This window comes from Ornithorhynchus anatinus, chromosome X3, assembly GCF_004115215.2.
Source record: "Ornithorhynchus anatinus isolate Pmale09 chromosome X3, mOrnAna1.pri.v4, whole genome shotgun sequence".
NCBI lineage: Eukaryota > Metazoa > Chordata > Mammalia > Monotremata > Ornithorhynchidae > Ornithorhynchus > Ornithorhynchus anatinus.
The window spans coordinates 27,773,600-27,790,764 of NC_041751.1; the positions used below are offsets into that span (position 1 = coordinate 27,773,600).

Sequence of the window (17,165 nt, forward strand, 5' to 3'; positions counted from 1 at the left end):
GGGCAAGTACTTTCACTTTATCAGATTCTATTTTATTAAACACTGATATTCAGCAAAAAAGTCTTCAGCTCCTACAGTTTTTATATCTTAGAGTTTAGAATAGAATACCAAATAAGAGCCCACCTCGATCAAAATTAATACAAGCGGTGCTATCCATGCACGATGCAGGATAAGCATGACGAACTCCCAGAAGTAACTCACTACTGTAGTACCAGAATTAGCATTACCAAGTCGGAGACTACAGCTTGCAAATAAAGGACAAAATGCAGCAGCTCAAAATTTTTTTAAAAGGATACCCTATCTTTTGGAGGAACATAGGTAACAAAAGAAATAAAATAAATATTTATGTGCCCAAGTCAGGAGTAACTATTTTCATGGTAAATTCACAGTACACTCAGTCTGACATAATAATAATAATAATAATAATAATCTGAAGTACTTGAATAAGCACTTACTATGTGCCAAGCACTGTTATAAGGCGAGCCGAGATTAGAACCTATGTCCTTCTGACTCCCAGGCCCGTGTGCTCTATACACTGAGTCACACTTTATTTTCTCACTATGCATCTTGGCTATGGCATTCTTTGGGATTTGAGGAATGCTTGATTATACGGATACAGCACACCACAGAATGGTTTGTGTGCACGCATTGTGTGAACATATGAGTGCAAACGTGGTGTGCTGGAATGGGTGATTACTATAGCACAAGCTTTGCTTAATGCAGAATTTTGCAAGAATGAAAGCCCCGCACTACAGTAGAACTCGAGGAACACTAAATTGGGAGAGAAATACTCGTTTCTTATGCATTATTATGGCATCTTGAAATATCACCGAAACATAATTCTTCCAATAGAAAAATATACACTTCACACACCATAATTTATTTTATATCCAAGTCATCTAGGAATTTAAATTTAAGAAGGAACAGGTAAGACTATCATATTGGGCAATCTATGGGAAGAGCACTTAAAAGAGAAATCATCAACTTAAACAATGGAAGTTCTTTCCAAAAAGCAACAGAAGCCCTAAGTAATGTTGAAGGAAGCAGAAGCATGAGGCAGCTGGTGACAGTAAAAACCAAAAGGGAGAAAAATAAGACCAAGGAAAATCATTCAATTCCATCATATTTATTGAGCACTTACTGTGCGCAGAGCACTGTACTAAGCTCTTAGTAGAGTACAATAAGACAGCCAATCTCTTGGGAACAGAAAAGCAATCATATTTTCATTTTACAAAGACTTTTTAAATTTTAGAGTTATTACAATTTAACTGACCCTTGCGGAATATCATCAACACATGTCTGTTTTCAACTTCAATACCTGTTCTCTCTCCTACTTCAACTGTGAGCCCCATATGGGACATGGACCATATCCCTACCCCAGATCTTGAAACAATGCCTGAAACATAGTAAATGCTTAGCAAATACCATAATGTATGGCATCCAGAGGAGAAGGGAAAATAAATGATCAAAAAATAGTATTTGCTGAGGGCCTATTGTGTGCACAGCTTTGCCTTAAGCGCTGGGAGAGGACAAGGAAAAAAAAACAGTCCCTACTTCAACAAACCTACTAAGACAGGTAGACACTATTTATTTGCAAATATTGGGAGCAGAAGAAAACAAAGTTACAACTGGGAGTAGCAGATGAATAGGTTAATAAGTAGGAAACACCTGAATGGTTTATGTAAATCAATTCACACATCAAGTGCTAAGGATTGTTATATACACCTAAGTACTAAGGGTGACTGTTGGATTGACAAGACCTGGAGTTTTGGAAATGAATCAAGAAATGCCTCTTGAAGAAGTCAGGTGTCAGGATGGCTGTGAAGATGGGGAAAGGTGTAATCTGGCGGATTTGAAAGGGGTGGGAGTTCCGGGTATGGGGAAAGGTGTGAGGAAGAGGTTAGTGGCCAGAGATTCTAAAGTGACCCACTTTATGAAAAATGAAGAGGGGAGATATGCTTAAAAAGAGAGAGAGAGAGAGAAAAAACATGAACTGATGGAGAGCCTTGATGCAAAAATCAAGAGTTTCTGCTTAATACAAAGGTAAATGGGTAGTCATTGGATGCTTTTAAGGTATATGGAAAAATGTGTACCAAACAATGTTTGAGAAGCAATCCAGCACACAAAGGGGAGTACAGGCTGAGGAAGGGAGAGGTTGGATTCTGGGAGGCCAATGAGGCGGCTCAAACAGTGATCTGTCCGGCAATCGTGAGAGTTTGAACAAGGGAGATAGCTGCATGGATGATGAGAGGATGGGATGGATCCAGGGTGTATTGTAGAGAAATAACTGGCAGAATTTAGTGGCCGACAATGTAAGAGTTGCAAAATGGTCACTTCCCTCACTTATGAATTTTATTTCCACCTATCATCAGCACTTGTCTATGTATATTCACTTTGACATTCAATTATTCATTTTGACATTTCATCCTGGGATATGCATTTTAACTCCCTATCTGAATCCTGCTTTTCCAACAATTGGTAAAAATCGGTACCAATTTACCACAATTGGTAAATCATCTATGTCTGGTTCCCCAGTTAGATTCTGAGCTCCATGTGGGAAGGGAACCCGTCTTTTGCTTCTGCTCTACTTCAGTTTACTGCACTCGACAGGAGCTCAATAAATGCCATTAGAACGATGAGTCTCCTTCCAACATTAGATCTTGCTGGTCAAATGCCCTGCCCTTGGATAAGAGATTCAGTCGGAGATCCCAACCGCTTTCATTAGCTTATCCTCTGTTTTTTATTAACCTAGATCTGTTGATGGGGAGAACAATCATTCTTAAAGAAAGCTCTCTTATAATCCCACAGAAATACTTCTGACATTGGGACCACTAATGGTCTGAAGATGGAATACAAAAAGAATCGCTCAATCGACGTATCATGATTTTCACACGGTGGGGTTTTGACATGAGAGCTGCTCAAAGACGACTCAAAATGGTTATCCGTCAAATGGTAAAAGTTCAAATAAAGTCAATATTTTAAATTGGTTAACTGCAGCATACCTTTAGCCAAAGCTTCTTTGTATTTCTCTTTAGCAGAATTCACTTCTTTTATTAGTTGCCGGTAGCTCGATTTTAATTTCTCCAATTCCGTCTTTGTGACCTATTAGAGAAATAAAATCCAGAAACAGTTAAAGCATTTAACTTAAGCACTTCAATTCACAGACTAGAGATAGGATGCTAAATTTGAATTCCATGAGAGTAGGAACGTATTCCATTTCTGCTAGGTCAGAATTGTTCTTTCATTTGTTGTTATATGCTGTCCCTTTATTGAGCGAAGGAACTCACAGCGATTTTAAATTCCGGTAAGTGGAGTTCATTAATAACCAAATATAAATTTTAAAAAGAGATGGGCTCTCTCAGTCAAGGGATTAATGGTTACTAACTTTGCTTTCCTAGGACAGTTCAGGACAGACTAAAATTTGGAGAGCAATTTAAAGAAGTTCATTAATAAAAAGTTTCACTTTGATGTGGAAGATAATGACGGTGTCTCGCATCTTAAATGACAGAAGAGCTGGAATCCCGTCACAGAGACCTCAAGACCGAGAATACGTGTGACCTGGGTGATCTTGGCCAAGTCACCTAACTTTCCTGTATCTCAGTCAACCTCATCTATAAAATGGGGATTAAGACTGTGAGCTCCACGTGGGACATGGACTGTGTCCAGTTTGATTAGCTTCTATCTATCCCAATGCTTAGTAGACTGCCTGGCACAAAATAAGCTACCATAAGAAAAAAAAAGGAATAAACTTGAACGATGGTGGCTTACACTGCACCACTAAACTCCCTCATCCCTGTCAGTCGTATTCCCGCTGAGGAAATAGGGATAACAAGTGAGCAGGCAAACATGTGTTGCATATCTCAAAGCACACACTAATTTTACACCCAAAGCCTATTCTTGGTCAAAGTGGTCGTGACAGGGATCGTGTCCCCTCTCCCTCACCTAAAATCTGACCCACAACTCACCACGGTGGGTGGAAAAGGGGAATGTTGAAACATCATGGAGGAGGGGAACGCTCCTTCAGTGGTGAAGGATTCCGACTGAAAAACTACCCACAACCAGGTGGACAGGTCCAGCAAGAATCCTCAAATATAGGTGGCTAAAATGGCTGGCGAAGACAACAGCGGTTACTGAGACAACTACCCTGGCAGCCACCCACTGGTTTGTGACGCTACAGCATAGCACCGTATGGAAAGCAACTCATCTAACACGACTCTCCGTAAGGTTATTCAATGACAACCTCGAAAAGGCAAAGGACTAAAATGCTTCAATAATACAGTAAAACAGAACAAAGGAAGAAAGGATATGGCAAAAAAAAAAAAGCACCTTGAACATCTCTGCCTCAATTTGCTGATGAACACCTACATAGCTCTTCTTAACTTGCTGCTTGTCTTTGATCATCATGGTAAGTCTATGTAGTGGTCCAGAGTTAAGGTCTTCTGCGTGTGTCTTCATTATTCTGCTAAGTTGTTCCGTCTGCTGGATCATGAGTGACCAAGACTGGGAAAAAAAAAAAGGGATAAAAATAGATGATCGGCTAGGATTCAACCTCTCGTGCTGGAAGGTGGCATGAGCTATTGGAAAGACTGCAGAGCTGGAGGTGAAGAGGCCTGCGTCTACTGTTTTGACTTTTACTGATCTGCTGGGTGACACACACAAGTCACCTAACCTCTCTGCGACTCACTGTCCTTACCTGTCAAATAGACAATACCTCCTTCTCCTTCCCCCACATGCATTTTGTACATTTTTATTACTCAATTTTATTAATGGTGTGTATATATCTATGATTCTATTTATCTGTTTTGATGGTATTGATGCCTGTCTACTGGTTTTGTTGTCTGTCTCCCCCTTCTAGACTGTGAGCCCGTTGTTGGGTAGGGATTGTCTCTATCTGTTGCCAAATTGTACTTTCCAAGCGCTTAGTACTGTGCTCTGCACACAGTAAGCATTCAATAAATACAACTGAATGAATGAATAAGGAAATGCTTTGGAAAAGAAAGAAGAGATGGCGACTCAAAGTGCTGGGTAAAGCCAAAGACTCGGCATTTAAGGAACAGAAATGCACCAACAATTAAAAATGAAATGGGTCCATTCTCACCCAAAAAATCCTAAGTTTTTGCTCTTGGTCTGTGGATGATAAATGGAGTATGCGCCAACGTCCACACCCAGACCTCCAAAAGGAGGTCCGGTCAGAGAATAGACATGCAAGCACGTGGGGATGATGGAGAACCCAAGCCATGCCTCAGAATTTAAGGTTGGCAGGGATAGGACTTCTCCTCTGGCACAGTTCTGACCAGCAACTGAGCTGAGGGCATGCATTACCATCTGCCCGGCCAAAACCTCGAGCGGGGTTTGGCAGCCTGTGGCACGGGCAGGGGTGGGACTTCTCTGGCACCCACAATGAGATGGAGCTCTGACCTAGGAACTGCCAAACTGTCTTTATAAGCTTCCACTAACTGAGATCTTCTATTCTTCCCAAGCCTATGCAGAGTCCCACACTGATAGTTATAAGCCACATTATTTTCCAAGGATTAACCCAGGCTATCTGTTCGAAAAAGTGAAAATGCTCTCTTCCAGACTTTTATTGAAAAAAAAAAGCTATGTTTACAAGGTATGATTTTTAAGGTGAAGGAAGTGAGACCTATTTACATGCCTAATTAGAAGTGAAGGTGATGAGCATTATCGAAAATCTCTGCAACAGCCATTCAAAAAGAGGTTTTATTAATGACAACGGGGAGGCTAATAAACCACTTTACAAGTCCAGCAGAGCCATATGACCTGACGCTGATGAACAAGATGACACTATCACATGCCAGCCTACCCTGGAGATGCTCTATACACAACTAGAAATTTTTTTTTCCCAAGAACAACCCAGAACTTAATGTTGTCACCCAATTGTCACACAGGCAGTACCCTATCCAGCACTACACTACACACAGACACATTTAAAATGATCAGCAGGTCCTTTGGAAAATTGGCAGTGTGACCACAAAAAGACATCAAGCTACATACCAAACTGCCTACACATCTGTAGCACCATCCATCCTTCGACACGGCTGAGACCTGAACCAGTCACTTTGGGTAGACCCAGGTTTTTGAACAGTTTAATCACCATCACGGGCAAGCCAGACTCAATACCCAAAGGTAAAAAACAGGAGTACTGGCAACGTGGGAAGAGAATGTATCTGTTATATTGTGTTGTACGCTCTCAAGTGCTTAGTTCTGTGCTCTGAACACAGTCAGCACTCAACAAATATGATTGACTACTGAACAGTCGGATCAGTAAGTCAGTCAATCGTATTTACTGAGCGCTGTGTGCAGGGCACAGTACAAAGCGCTTGGGAGAATATAACAACAGACACATTCCCTGCCCACAACAAGCTTACAGTCTAGAGAGGCAGATTTTGTTTATTACCAGCAATAAGAAAGACTCATCTCAAAACGATTTAGCTAGGGAAGTACATATGAGAGGATTGGATGGTAACAGGTAAGATGGGTAGCAATGGAACGATAACCTAACTGAAAGGAGACAGACATAACAAGTAGGACAAATAGAAAACAAAGTTTTAAAGACACAGCGAAGGACAGTCTCCAACTATAGGACATAATTCCAGATTCTGGAGAGGTGTATCTCACCCCTGCTCTTGGATTTGCACCCTTTATTCACCCCTCTTCAACCCCACAGCACTTAAGTACAGATCCGTAATTTATTTATTATTTTAATGTGTCTGCCCCCTAGACTGTAAGCTTGCTGTGGGCAAGGGACGTGTCTACCAACTCTGTTATACTGTACTCTCCCTAGTGCTTAGGAGAGTGCTCTTCACACAGTAAACCCTCACTAAATGGTTGACAGGTGTCAGCAGCAGACAAGCCTGACCATGTGGCAATTAGGAATGGGGTTTCTCTTCTCAATAAGATGGTCAGATGGAAAACTGGAGATCCAGAGAGGCAGATCTGAAAACAAATACAAGGCTCTCTGAGTGGTAAATGTAGCAATGTGGCAAAGGATAATCTTTATGTGCACGCAGTGTGGAACAAATTGTCAGTTCCTCATCCGTCTTTGCGGTTACACCCTTCTGCATGGGGAGGATCTCATCATCTGAGAATTTGGGTCAACTGAAAATGATAAAGGTAACAAAAAAGCAAAGGAAAGAAGTAGCTACAAAAATGGATCGACTCTTACACCCCCAAATTTCCTTGGCATTGATGTCTCTGCTGTCTTTTCTTTTTTCAAGGATAATCACCCTCATTTGCTTAGCACTGAACTACATACCGTTCTAAATAAAAGCGCATTTACGAGGCACGGTCGCCTCCCGTGGAGTTCCCATTTGAGACAATATAGATGCCGAAAAACATTGGACAAACTTAAAAACGTTAACTGTTCTTGTCTTTTTATCGCCAACTACAAAGACCTATGTAGGGGGATAAGTGGAAGGGAAAAACCCAAATGGGGACAATAATGGCGGTGGATCAGAAGGCGCAAGCGGAGTTACACCGGGACGTGCAGCAGGCACCAAATGTGTGTTCAGGAGGGGGCAGCGAGAAGGAAGAGATGAAATTGGGGAGGAGCTGAATAGGAGGTTTGCCCCCTGTCTGAAGAAAATCTGGAGCTCAGCTTGGCCTTACTGGTTAGGATCTCAGGAGGAAGACAGGAAAGATGAGGATAGAAAGGCAGACATCTTAGGTAGACTAGATGACTCTTCCATCTCCCCTTCTCCCACCAATCCCCCATTCTGTGTTGCCTTTCTGCCTCCCTCCCCAGGGTCCTGCCTAAGCAGAGCAAGCAGAGCAGCTGGTCTTTCAAGCCTGTGCTCCAAATGGGAGGGAGAAGTAGGAGAGCACATAGTAAGTTCTTAACAAATAACATAAAAGAAAAAGAATTCCAAGGAAAAAATCTAGCGGCTCTAATTTAAGTTCCTTCTGGCCTTTAGGTGGAGTCAGAACAGATGATCTATTAGGGTGTCTGTACTCCTCCAGTTCTTTAGCTTTGACAAATCACCTGTCTATTCTTCTGATTCCAGGCAAAGCTAAATCTCAGTGAAATCTTTTTACAGAGATCACCTAGGCCTAAGTTTAGGACGGCAAAGTTAGGGGCAGGAGAGAAGGGTCCAAATTTACCCCTGCTGCCAGTCACCACGTTAAGTCAGTATTGGTCAACTCAAATCTCTCTCCCGGCAAGGTAGTGAAGAACCCAAGTGTGCACAACTAAGGCCACTGGGAGAGGGAGTCACTGCCTTGACATACGCAGCAGAGAAATCAAGAGCTAATAAGAGTTAAATATATCAGGCCCCAAACCAGGCTGTGGGCAGGTAAAAGTATTTATGTAATTTTATTAGGTGACCAAGGAGAAAATACCAATAGAATATGTAAAACAGAATTCCTCATCTTCCCACCCATACACTATCCTCCCCCAGATTTTCCCATCACTGTGGACAACACCAAGCAATCGATAGAATTTACTGAGCACTTACTGTGTGCAGTGCATTTCTCAAAAGCTTGGGAAAGCACAACAGAAAAGAGTAGGAAGACACATTCCCTGCCCACAAGGAAATTACACTGAGGATCCACAGGATTTTCCTCAACTCGTCTCTCTCATTCCTCCTGTGTATTCAGCCTAGATGAATTCACTAGATCCTATCGCTTCTACCTTCATAACGGCTTTAGACTTCACCCTTTTATCTACATCCAAACTGCTACTTGCCGATCCAAGGACTTATCATAGCCTCCCTCGACTGCCTTAGCCCCCGATCGCTCTGCCTCCTATCTCTCCGTTTTCCAGTCCATACTTCACCCTGCTGCCCTGAGCATTAGAAAGTAGCGTGGCCTAGTGGAAAGAGCCCGGGGCCTGGGAGTCGGAGGAGAGGACCTAGGGCCTAAGGCCGGCACCGCCATTTGTCCTTGGGCCAGTCACAAATCTGGGGTCTGAGTTTCCTCACCTGTACAGTGGGGATTAAAACCTACTCCTTCCTCCTTAGACCGCAAGGCCCAGGGGAACAGGGACTGTGTCCAACTTCATCGTATTTATTGAGCACTTACCATTTGCAGAGCACTGTACTAAATGCTTGGGCGAGTATAATTTAACAGAGTTGGTAGACATGTTCCCTGCTCACGGCGAGCTTACACTCTAGAGGTGGAGACAGACATTAATATAAATAAATTACAGATATGACTGACTGGCTGTCTATTCTACTATTTCCCCTATCTTTAATCTACTTTAATTCCTGTCTCCTCCTGTAGACTGTAAGCTCCTTGGGGGCAAGGATAGCATCTACCAACTCTGTTGTACTTTCCCAAGCACTTAGTAGAGTGCTCTGCACACAGTAAGTGTTCCACAGACACCACTGATTGATTAGTGGAGGGTGAAAGGACAGAAGTCCCTATCGATGTCTTGCTCTCTGCGTTTCCTCTCCACCACTTCCCAGTTGAGAACAGCATAGCAATCCTTGGGAAGAAGATGCTAATGGCAGAAGAGATCTGTGCTTTCCCCCATTTCAAGCTTCCTGCCCACACGTCGGTTGACGTGGAAAAGCAGCGTGGCTTAGCGGAAAGAGCACGGGCTTGGGAGTCAGAGGTCATGGGTTCTAATCCCGGCTCCGCCACTTGACTGCTGTGTGACCTTGGGCAAGTCACTTAACTTCTCTGTGCCTCAGTTACCTGTAAAAATAGGGATTAAAAAATGTGAGCCCCACATGGGACAATCTGATTACCCTGTATCTACCCCAGTGCTTAGAACAGTGCTCTGCACATAGTAAATGCTTAACAAATACCATAATTATTATCATTATTATTATTAAGGGTGCTGTGACTGCCCCCCAAATGGTCACTTAGAATACATATTGTTCCAAGACCCCTGTCAAATGCTGCTAGGGCAGAGGCAGCAGCCTGGCCTAGTGGAAACAGCACGGGTCTGGGTTCTAATCCCAGCTCCAACACTGGAGAGAGAAGCAGGGGGAAGCCAAAGCACAAGGAGATGGGGAAATGGCAAACCAAAGGGCAGGGTGAAGAAAGAATGAGGCCAAAGGGTCAAGGGAGTTGAGAGACAAAAGTGAGACTATGGGCCAGGGGTGGAACGATGTGAGGTGGGAGGGTGTCTTTTCAGTCTGTTTCTATCTCTCCCCCACAAACCCGTTCTCCCTTTCTTGCCTTCCTCTTCTCCCTCCGCCAGGTGACACGCACTTAAACAATCAGGTACCACAAGGCGCAAGATGGGAAGGCTAAAGAGGGAGTTAGAGGGTTCAAGTGGCCAGAGAAGACAATGAGGTGAAGAATGGGTACTAGGATGGAAGTGTAATTTTGAAAAGTTGAGGCCACCAAAAATAATCTGAAACCTGCTGACGCATTCAAACCAAACGAAAGTAAGCCCCACCCACAATGATAACTGAATCAGGGAAAGATGAACGACCGAGGGACGCAGGAATTACTGGATGTCATTCCTGCCAATTCCAAGAAAAATCCCTACCTCTAACTTTCCCAGTAAATGACAAAACAGTTATGCAAAGAGTATTAGTTAAGCCCAATTTATATGAAATTCAAGTAAGATAACCTAACTCCTACAGTTTAAAGAAATATTACAGCAGTCATCATTTCAAAAAGGGTACAAAAGAAATAAGATAGTGTTGTTGGCACACGGTAGGCTTCTGCATATTTCCCCCTTGCTTTTCCAGCAACACGGAGATGGCCATATTTCACTGGCAGAATGATCCTTATGTATCAGTTTGCAAAGTGCTTTTTGATCCCACGATATACGAGGTGCTAAAAACTGCATGGTAAAACTATTAAAAGGCAATCCAGGATCAAATAGAACCTGTTGGCATTTTATTTCATCAACAAAAAAATATAAGAAGTTCAGTAGATTGGATTTAAATCACAATTTAAAACGCCAGTCAGAAAGCCTCCTCCCTCTTTCTCATTGACCTCCATCAGCTACCCCTCTTACCCTCCAATGGAAGGAGTCAATCGATCAATCATATTTACTGGGCGCTTACTGGGTGCACAGCACTGTACTAAGAGCTTGGAAGAGCACAATCTAACAGAATTGGTATACACGCTCCCTGCCTACAAGGAGCTGACAGTCTAAGATTAGGGAACATGTCTGTTTCTTCTCTTGTAGGGTACTGTCCTGAGCGCTTAGAACAGTGCTCTGCATATAGTAAGTGCTGTATAATTACCACTGATTAACTGATTAAAGAGAGAAGGATGTCGCCTCTGGTCCGCAATGGAGCTAGGTGGATCGAATGATTGCAGCAGCTGCGGCAAAAGCCCAGCGGATCCTGGCTGGAAAGCCGCTCTGTCCCCAACGGCTTCCGAGGATACCTTAATAATAGACAGTTCCCCGCCTCGTGGGCCTTTGGGGACCGGGAAGAGAGGTGTTGCTTGTACCCAGACCCATTGTCTGGTAAGGATCAAAGAAGTACCAGCAGAAGAAGAGGAGGAGGCAGCCTTTAACTTCCTCTTCCTTCCCACCTTTATCCCCACTATTCTTCCTCTTCCCCCTCTACTTTCCTCTGTCACATCCTGCCGTCCCCTTTTTTTTTTTTTATCCAAAGCCACATCTCTAGCATCCCAAATCATGACGATTCTATTCCCTTCTACATATTCACTCTCACCTAGCTTAAAGGACTCAGTACTTGCCTAGTTCCCATCCTTACCTCTCTGACCATTCCTGATCACTTTCCTCCACCGATTCATCTTCTTCCCTTCATCCTTTATCTGTGAGATTCCCTTAGGGCTCTGGCCTATCCTCTCACTTTGTTCACTCTCTCCAGAAGCTCTTCCAGGCCCACCATTTCAGCTACCAGCTCTACGTGGACAACTCACAGATTTTTCACCTTTAGCCCTCGCCGCTCATCTGCTCTAAAATTTGCATTTCCTACTGACTTCAGAACAGCTCCAGCTAGATGACCCACCAGCACCTTATACTTCAGATTAGCCAAAATGAACTAATTTTCCCTACTAACCCCTTTCCTCTTCCTGGCTTTCCCCCATCATTGTTGGCATCTTCCCTGTCCCTAAAAGTCAGAACCTTGGTGTCATCCTTTGGCTCATCCCAAGCTCAGGCCATCTATCTTGGCCGTTCTCCCTCTATATTTCACAGATCCCATCCTCACCACCCTTACTAGCCCCATCCTGGTCCAAGTACTCATCACCTCTGAGCCGGACTTTTGTAACAGAGAAGCAGTGTGGCCTAGTGGAAAGAGCATAGGCCTGGAAGTCAGAGGACCTGGGCTCTAATCCCGGCTCCGCCACTTGTCTCCTCTGTGACCTTGGGCAAGATGCTTAACTTATCTGGGCCTCAGTTACCCCCTATGGAAAATGGGGACTCCCACTCCCTCTTACTTAGATTATGCACCCCATGAGGGACAGGGACTGTGGCCAAAGTGATTAGCTTGCTCTTAGAACCCCAGTGTTTAGAACAGTGCTTGGTACATAGTAAGCGCTTAACAAGTACCATAAAAAAAACAAACAGGCTCCTTACTGACCTATTTACCTCAAACCTCTCCCTTCTTCAATCTATTTCACACCTACGATCTTACTAAAAGATTATTTCCCTCCCGGAAAATGTCTAAGTCACCCATTGCTCCTTGCAGAAAAAACAAACACCTCACCAATGGCTTCAAGGTGATCCATCAGCTAGCTCCCTCTGACCTATCTGCCCCCGTCTCTTACCAGACCTGAGGTCATGCTGGTCGATTTTCCCATGCAAACCTTCTAACACCCCCTCATCTCTGTACTACCGCCCAGGACCTTTTTCCCCCATTTCAGCTTTGCCAACCTCATTCTTCATCACCCTTCCCAAGAGCCACTTCCCCAACATTCCCAGGCAACGTCGTCCCCTTCGGCACCTCGGGACACTCATACGTATTTCTGTTTACTTGTTATTTATTCGACTGTTTTTTTGTATACCTACTCATACCCTCAACTATCAGAGAAGCGGCATGGCCTAGTGGATAGAACACGGGCCTGGGAGTCAGATGGACCTGGGTTCTAATCCCAGCTCCGCCACGTGTCGGCTCTGTGACCTTGGACAGGTCACTTCAGTTCTCTGGGCCTCAGTTACCTCATCTGTGATATGGGGATTAAGACTGGGAGCCCCAAGTGGGACATGGATTGGATCCAATCTGATTCCCTGGTATCTACCCCAGCACTTAGAACCGCGCCTGGCACAGAGTAAATGCTTAATACCATAAAAAAACCCAACTATTATTTCATCCATTTAGGTCACCTGTGTCAGCTTAAGGGCAGGTACTGCACTTGATAACCATTTCCGGGTTACCTTCGAGAAGCTAGCAGGGTGCTTTGGGCACAGAGAGTGCTCAATAAATGCTACTGAGGATGATTTAATATTCTTCTCCAAAAAGCCATTCAACTTTAATGTGGAAAACACATAATTCAGAGAGAGAAGCAGGTTCTGTTATAAAAAAAAAATTAAAAACCATGCTTTTTTTTTTTTAGGTCTTAACCAATTAATTTTGGAGTCACATCAGAAAACTGAATTACAGCTTGGTGTACCTCTCAAAGCTTATTGAAGCAGATCTTGTGAAAGTACTGGGTTGTGAGCTACCCATCTCCGATTCATCCAGACATTATGTTTAAAACATTTCTCTTGGTTCTATTGCCCCTCCATTTTGAATTTTATCCACCAGTATCCTCCTCCCTTTTTCAGACATTCGCTCCATTCTCAACAACTCTCTAGTCATTTAACAACTCAATTTTAGTGGGGGCAGGAAACTTGTCTGCCAACTCTGTGGTACTGCACTCTCTGAAGTGTTTAGTACAGTGCTCTGCACACCGTAAATGCTCAATAAATACCACTGATTGATTGATTCACTCTTGGAAATAGGAAAGGGTTTGACACAGCACAAATTTGTAAAGAGATAAAATGGCTCTCTCTATCCCAGCCACATCCCACTGTTAAGAATATTCCCCCGGGGACACTAATCCATACTTTGAAAATTAAAAGTAGGCAGCACTTAGATGCTTATGGGAATTTTCTAGACCGACGACAGAGTCCCAAAGGGTCAAATGTCCTCTTAAATTTTTACTCATCTAAAAAGGAGCCTTCGGGGACCCCATAAATTTGGGCTTCCTGATTCAGAGCCATGATCTGCTGTGACCAATAGAAGAAAGGTTTTCTTTCAGTCACATGGATAGATTGTCCCCTATAGTATTTAACTCAAACATATTCTCTATTATAAAGATAATACTTTTAAGTTTCAACATGAGCTGAGTGCATATTACCTATATATGAGATGCTCTGTTAAAACGCATCTTGGCAAAACAAATTAAATAAAAGCATTTGAACTAATTTCTTTTTTTTCCACACTGGTTATTTCCTAAAGAGTTTTAGCCACTCGGACAAGAAGGGGCTCAATTATAGATATACAATTGGGAATTTATTTTTTCAAGTGACAAATTCTAGCCTGCCACTTTATGACTTGGATAACATTTTGGGGGAAAGCAGCTCAAAATATTCCCACATCTTTTAAAATGAATGACATCTTTATGCCCTAAATTATAGTATCTTGATGGGAAAAGATGCCAAAATCCATTAATAACTGAAATTTGCAATAGCTCAAGTTAAAGAAATGGTCTAAAGAAGATGAGAGACAAGGAGAATAGAAAAATAGTTTGCAATGAAATCATTAATTACAGCATGGTGAAAAATTACTGTGAGCATCCCCTAAAATTCACTAAAATCCCATCTAAGTCACACTGAAAAAAAGCAAATCAATCTTCTTTTAGGCCCCACGTGAAGCTGAGAGAGAGCCAAGAAGCAGCATGGCTCAGTGGAAAGAGCCCGGGCTTTGGAGTCAGAGGTCATGGGTTCGAATCCCAGCTCTGCCACCTGTCAGCTGTGTGACTGTGGGCAAGTTACTTAACTTCTCTGTGCCTCAGTTCCCTCATCTGTAAAGTGGGGATTAAGACTGTGAGCCCCACGTGGGACAACCTGATTCCCCTGTGTCTACCCCAGCGCTTAGAACAGTGCTCTGCACATAGTAAGTGCTTAACAAATACCAACATTATTATTATTATTATCGCGGCTCTGCCGCTTGTCAGCTGTGTGACTTTGGGCAAGTCACTTAACTTCTCTGTGCCTCAGTTACCTCATCTGTAAAATGGGGATTAAGACTGTGAGCCTCGTGTGGGACAACCTGATTACCCTGTAAAAATAATAATAATAATAATAATAATGTTGGTATTTGTTAAGCGCTTACTATGTGCAGAGCACTGTTCTAAGCGCTGAGGGAGACACGGGGGAATCAGGTTGTCCCACATGGGGCTCACAATCTTAATCCCCATTTTACAGATGAGGTAACTGAGGCCCAGAGAAGTTAAGTGACTTGCCCACAGTCACACAGCTGACAAGTGGCAGAGCTGGGATTCGAACTCATGACCTCTGACTCCAAAGCCCATGCTCTTTCCACTGAGCCACGCTGCTTCCCTAATCTACCCCAGCGCTTAGAGCAGTGCTCTGCACATAGTAAGCGCTTAACAAATACCAACATTATTATTATTATTATTATTATTATTAATGGGTATCAACAGAAACAGATTATATACACACAGGCCTGCACTCTAAAGAGTCTAGAACTTCACTGTCTCAGATTTAGCCCTTTTGAACTGTGTTATCTGGATAATTCAAGGTGATAACGACCTCCCACCGCCCCCAAACAAACAGCCATTGCAAGTGCTGTAAAATGTGGTTTTTCCCTCCTGGTGTGGTACTTAACTATAGAGAATTGCTCAGTCAATATTTCCTACTGTGCCGTTCATCAGATTGTCAAGTGTTTAACCACTAGGGCTTTTAAGGGTGCAGTTAAAGGAAGTTATGGAAGATATGCTAAGAACCTACTGATTACTAGTCTAAATCCAGGTTGAGGTAGGAGTGATAAGGATCCCCCATTAACCTTTTGTCGTCCACGATCAATCTCTGGAGAAGCGGCGTGGCTCAGTGGAAAGAGCCCGGGCTCGGGAGTCAGAGGTCTTGGGTTCGAATCCCGACTCTGCCACTTGTCAGCTGTGTGACTTCGGGCAAGTCACTTCACTTCTCTGGGCCTGAGTTACTTCATCTGGAAAATGGGGATGAAGACTGTGCACCCCACGTGGGACAACCTGATGACCTTGGAACTATCCCAAGCGCTTGGAACAGTGCTTTGCACATAGTAAGCGCTTAACAAATACCACCATTATTATAATGGGCCGACTTCTAGTAAATAGGAGACTACGCTTCAAAAACCCAAGAGGTGCTGGCCCTTGAAGGTGTCTGCCCCTAAACTCTCACCCCAAATTGGTGAAAAGCCCTCAGGGCTTATAACAGAGCTTGGCACATAGTAAGCGCTTAACAAATACCATAATTATTAAGGAGCTAAGACATTAGCAATTCCCTCCCTCACTTTACCCACTAGTTAGGACTGTAGTTGAAAACGTTTTTCAAATCTTCCTTACATATTAGAAAAGGCTTTACTTGAAGGCAAAAGACTTCTGACAAATGAGGTAAAATACATTACATTTGTATCAGCTCGCAATTGAGGATATGATGGATGTTGCCATTGGAAATGTCAACTTTGAACCGTATCTTACTTTTTTCAAGTTGTAAAGAACAGCAAAATAGTCAAAATGTCAACTTAGTTTTGAATACCCTGGTTGTGTGTCTGTTTTGCTTTTTTTTTTTTTTAAACGTCATATGATCTTCCCGTAGTGGAAAAGCACTGCACAAAATAGAAAAATCTGTTTTTACCCCTGAAAAATTGATTTAGAAATTTTAGACAGCTCACCAGGAAGGTAGGATTACAGTTTAAGTCTCTAGCTTCAGGCTGACCATGACCAAGGCCAGGTGCAGAAGAGGTTTGCTCTCAGACCTAGGGTTAGGGGGTTCTCACATAACCCTGTAGCAATTTAGGAATCGTTCATGGACTCCACATGGTATGCCAGACGCAGCGTGGCTCAGTGGAGAAAGCCCAGGCTTGGGAGTCAGAGGTCATGGGTTCGAATCTCAGCTCCGCCGCTTGTCAGCTGTGTGACTGTGGGCAAGTCACTTCACTTTTCTGTGCCTCAATTACCTCATCTGTAAAATGGGGATTAACTGTGAGCCTCACGTGGGACAACCTGATTACCCTGTGTCTACCCCAGCACTTAGAACAGTGCTCTGCACATAGTAAGCACTT

General features: G+C 43.2%; 1 protein-coding gene across 4 annotated transcripts in view; it reads right to left on the reverse strand.

The window, feature by feature from the left end:
- Positions 1 to 17,165, reverse strand: part of FER (FER tyrosine kinase) — a 290,188-nt gene that overhangs the window by 236,218 nt on the left and 36,805 nt on the right. For all 4 annotated transcript variants that reach the window (XM_029053950.2, XM_007672816.3, XM_016228513.3 and 1 more), the window contains exons 3-4: positions 4,327 to 4,500; positions 3,003 to 3,102 (exon numbers count right to left, since the gene is read on the reverse strand). In XM_029053950.2, coding sequence (XP_028909783.1) covers positions 3,003 to 3,102; positions 4,327 to 4,500 — 274 coding nt within the window. The remainder of the gene's footprint in view (positions 1 to 3,002; positions 3,103 to 4,326; positions 4,501 to 17,165) is intronic.